Genomic DNA, 5,000 nt, shown 5'->3' with positions numbered 1-5,000 from the left:
AATAAGACAAAGTTAAGAGTGTTAGAGACCCCAAAGAGACAGCCAAAATGACGTTCCACCCAGCTGTGTTCAACCTAACAGTGGTGGACCCGTCTCTGTACCCAGGGCTGCACGGAGGACAGCACCCATTCTTCCAGGCACCACAACAGCCCCAAAACCCACACCTACCACCACACCTCCCCAATCGAGTCCCAGGAGCAGCCCCGGGACTCCCAAGCCAGCATCTAGAGGGAGGGGCTGAGGACACACATTTTCAGACCTTCGTCCACTCCCTCCCGTCTGAGCTCCAGGGCCCCATTGCCTTCAGAAATGACACGAGACAGGCTCCCTTCGCCAAGCCACGCCCTGTCATACCTCGCCTCGCTATTCCAGCCATCAGTAATTCTACCTTCGTGCAGTTACCTGTGAGTATATGTGTGTGTGTGTAAGGTGTGTGTGTGTGTGAGGGAAGGTGTTGGTGTGTATGTGTGTGTGTGTGTAGGGAAGGTGTGTGTCTGTGTGTGTGTGTGTGTGTGTAAGGGGAGGTGTTGGTGCGTGTGTGTGTGTGTGTGTGTGTGTGTGTGTGTGTGTGTGTGTGTGTGTGTGTGTGTGTGTGTGTGTGTGTGTTTCTCTTTCATTCTCTCAATTTTTTTTCATTTGTGTTTCTAAGAGAGTTATTGTTTTATTGTTCTGTTGTTGCTGTTGTTGTTGTTTTTTTATTATTGTCTTGTTGTTTGACACTGATTGATTGATTGTTGTTGTTGTTGTTGTTGTTGTTGTTGTTGTTGTTGTTCCTTTTTTATCTTTTTATCTTTTTCTTCTATGGTTTATTATTGTTTCCTTGTTGTTGTTGTTGTTGTTGTTGTTGTTGTTGTTGTTGTTGTTGTTGTTTTATCATTATTTTCTTTCACTTTTCATTCTTTTTCTTTCCTTGTCATTTTTTTTTCATTTTTCGTCTTAATTTTTTTCATATTTTTCCATTTATTCATTTACATTTCTTTCTTATTTATCTATTTATCTATTTATTTATTCATTTTCTTATGTATGTATGTTATCACTCTTTCTATCTACCATCTTTATCTATTTTCTTTTATTTCTTTATTTAATTTATTCTTTATTTTTCCATCATTTCCTTTCTTTATTCTTTCGTATGTTTTGTTTCCAGTCTTTCTCTCTTTTTTGCTTTATTTCTCTCTATTTCTCTTCTTATTTCCTTTTTATCTCCTATTTTTTATTCCTTTTCTTTCTTTGTCTTTATTATTTTGTTATTGTTTCCATTTTCTTTTACTTCATTTCCTTTTCTTTTCTTTTTTTTTCTTATTTTTTCGTAATTCGCCACAAATTATTATCATTTTTTTCTTGTTTCATTCTTTGTCTTATTCTGTTTCATTATTTCTATTCAATTTTGTTCTTTTCTCTCTCTCTCTCTCTCTCTCTCTCTCTCTCTCTCTCTCTCTCTCTCTTACTTTCATGCTTCCAGATGATCCACTCTTCTCCTTCTCCTCCTCCTCCTCCTCCTCCTCCTCCTCCTCCTCCCTTCCTCTTCTCCTTTATCTCCACTCTTCCAAAACGTTCCTTCTGCCACACCTCCTCTTCCTTCCTCCTCCTCCTCCTCCTCCTCCTTTAGTGCCTTGTCTCTCCTCAGCATCATTATCACCTTTTTCTTTGTCTTCTTTTTTTATTTCTTCCTCTCCTCCTCTTCTTCCTCTCTTTATCTCTTCCTCCTCCTCCTCCTCCTCCTCCTCCTCCTCCTCCTCCTCTTCCTCTTCCTCCTATTTCCTTTCACGGTCTTGTTTCTCATGGCTTTCATTATCATCACAATTTTCTTTCTTCTTCTTCCTCTTCCTCCTCCTCCTCCTCCTCCTCCTCCTCCTCCTCCTCCTCCTCCTCCTCCTCCTCCTCCTCCTCCTCCTCCTCCTCCTCCCAATCAGTACCTTGGTGCCGTAACAACTGACCTATATCTCAAGATTAATGCATCCGTGACCTGTATATGAGAGAGAGAGAGAGAGAGAGAGAGAGAGAGAGAGAGAGAGAGAGAGAGAGAGAGAGAGAGAGAGAGAGAGAGAGAGAGAGAGAGAAATTTATACACAGACCACATGGATATTTAAACAGACAAACAGATAGATAGAAAGACACATAGACATATACACACAAACAGACAGACATACCGACAACATAAAAACTACTACTACTACTACTACTACTACTACTACTACTACAAACACACACTTACACTAACCATACTAAACAAGACAGGGGCAAATAGACAGACAAACAGACCAACGAAGGGAAACCACAGTGAATTAATCAAGTGAGGGACGAAAGAGACAGAGTGACAAGCCGTGGGAAAGTCACGTCACGTATAAGAGAACGTGACATAAACAGGAGGGGAAGAAAAATGACCAGGCTGGGAAGGAAATGATTGGAGAGTGACTCTGTTTGTTTTTTGATGTTTTTGAGATATTTACACAAGTTATCTCTGCAGTTTATAAGGAGGTCTAACAAACAGTAGCTAATTGTGCCGGGAAAAAGGTGGAGAAAGGTGCCACAACAGCCCAGAGGTACTAAAAAGGAAAGATAAGGTAAATAAAGGCAGTATAGACTCACATATACAAAAGTGAAAGGAAAAATGAAAACAAAAATACAAGACTCTACGACCAGGAAACACGTGGACAAAGGCGCCACAACAGCCCAGAGGTACTAAAAGGAAAAAGAATGTAAATAAATACTCAAAATATGAAGGATTATAAGCTTTTATTTTCATTTGATATTGTGTGCTAATTCATTTTTGCCAATAAACTAAGTGTGTTTTCAGAACTAAGAAGGGGGATGAAAATTGGATTAAGTTAGGTTGGGTTGGGTTGGGTTAGGTTGAGTTGGGTTGTGTTGGGTTAGGTTGGGGTGGGTTGGGTTGGGTTAGGTTGGGGTGAGTTTGGTTTGGTTTGGTTAGGTTGGGTAGGGTTGGATTGGGTTTAGTTAAAGATCTGATCGTGGGATTGAATTAAAGTGGTTTTTTTTTTATACCATGTGTTTGTAACGTTAAAAGTTGAAAATGATGTTTGTTTCTTATTATTTCATTGTTTCGTGTTTATTTCACTTTTTTTCTTGATATCTATAGGCGAGATTCATTTGTTTTTTTTATCAAAGATGTCACTGTGAGATTTATTTGTCAAGAAATTAAAATACCCGTCAATTAATATTTCTCTACTGTTTTTTCCTTTTTTTTTCATTCTTTTCCTTGATATTTATAGACAAGATTCATTTGTTTTTATTGAAGATGTCACTGTGAGATTAAATTAAGATATTTCATGTTAAAAATCATACAATTTCCACCTCTACTAATCCCTATCTTTTCTCTTTCCTTTTCTTTACAATGATAAACAAGATTCCTTTGTTTATATTACTGTAAGATTAAGTTAAGATAGTATTTGTGTAGAAGTCAAAATCCTTATCTACGTATTACATGTTCTACTATTGAAAAAGTAAGGAGAAAGGGAAAAAGGGCCTGAAAATAGAGATAGAGATAGAATAAGGATGTGAAACGGTAGAGAAAGAAAAAGAGTTTGAAAAGGATCATGTCACTGGGAAATGAGATCAGAGGAGTTTAAAATTCATGATTATTACTTCGTTCTCAACTGTTTCCTATCTTTTCTCTCTCTTTTTTCTTTACATTGATAGGCAAGATTACTCTGTTCATATTCAACATGTCACTGTCAGATTAAACTAAGAAGACATTTGTGTAGAAGTGAAATTTTATATCTATTGGTTATTTCTCTACTGTTTCCTATCTTTTTATCTCCATTTTCTTTACATTGATAAGCAAGATTAGTTTGATTTTATAGAAGATGTCACTGTCAGGTTAAATCAAGAGGACATTTGTGTAGAAGCGAAAATTCATATCTATTACAACTTTCACCGCTACTCCTTATTTTTTTTCTCTCTTTTTTTCTTTGCATCAATAGACAAGATCACTTTATTTGTATTGAACGTGTCACTATGAGATTAAATTAAGATATATCTGTGTAGAAGTGAAAATCCATATTCATTACGTATTTCTTTCTCTATTTCCTCTCTTTTCTCTCTCTTTTTTTTTCTTTACATTGATAGGTAAGATAAATTTATTTCTATTGAAGTTGTCATTGTGAGATTAACCCTCTCAGTACCAGGAAGTGTTTTCATATTCACTCTGCTTACTATTTGATGATTTTAGACAGATTCAGAAACTCATGTGGGGGATTAGAATACTAAAGACTTTGAACCATTAATCTTCTGACCTCCATAGAGCCTTCCTAATGTCAGTAAAATGGTCTAAAATAGCTTAATATCGTTCATTATGTTGGCTATTTGGTGATTTTAGACAGCTTCAGAAACTCATGTAGGGGATTACAATAGTGAAGACTTTGAACCATTAATCTTCTGACCTCTATAGAGCCTTCCTAATGTCAATAAAACGGTCTAATGGTACACAAGTCTCAAGGTAAAAATGTGCTCCAGTACTAAAGGCGTTAAAATAATGAAGACTAGCCATTAATCTTCTGACCTCCATAGACCCTTGCTAATGTCAACAAAACGGTCTAATGGTACACAAATCTCAAGGTAAAAATATTTCCCAGTACTAAAGGCGTTAAAATAATGAAGACTAGCCATTAATCTTCTGACCTCCATAGACCCTTGCTAATGTCAATAAAACGGTCTAATCGTACCCAAAACAATAAATTAATCAGGTGAAGGAGGAGAGAGACACCGAAACGAACAAGGCGTGGGAAAATGACTTAGAGTAAAAATGCGTCCCAGTACTGAAGGGGTTGAGTTTAGGTGATGTTTGTGAAGCTAATAATCACATCAGTAATTTCTCTCTCTACTATTTCGAGTCAACTTTAATAAATTTTCTTTCTATTAGGTAATTTCGTAGAGATTCCCAATTTCTCTGGCACTGAAAGGGTTAAGGATAGATAAACAGATGAATAATGAGGTGATAAGGAGGAGAAAAAGGAAATAAAGTAAGGAAGGAGTGTAGGAAG

The 5,000-nt window shown here is 36.9% G+C and overlaps 1 protein-coding gene across 1 annotated transcript in view; it reads left to right on the top strand.

Moving 5' to 3' along the window:
- LOC123513134 (protein spaetzle 3-like) overlaps positions 1-5,000 on the top strand; it is a 45,678-nt gene that overhangs the window by 1,095 nt on the left and 39,583 nt on the right. The window contains exon 1 of the mRNA XM_045270035.1: positions 1-404. This exon is cut by the window's left edge and continues 1,095 nt beyond it. Within this exon, the coding sequence (XP_045125970.1) occupies positions 48-404 (357 nt within the window). The 5' untranslated portion in view covers positions 1-47. The remainder of the gene's footprint in view (positions 405-5,000) is intronic.

Source organism: Portunus trituberculatus, chromosome 5 (genome assembly GCF_017591435.1).
Source record: "Portunus trituberculatus isolate SZX2019 chromosome 5, ASM1759143v1, whole genome shotgun sequence".
In the NCBI taxonomy this organism is placed as follows: Eukaryota; Metazoa; Arthropoda; class Malacostraca; order Decapoda; family Portunidae; genus Portunus; species Portunus trituberculatus.
The sequence above is the reverse complement of the archived record's forward strand: the minus strand, read 5'-3'. Positions and strand labels throughout refer to the sequence as shown.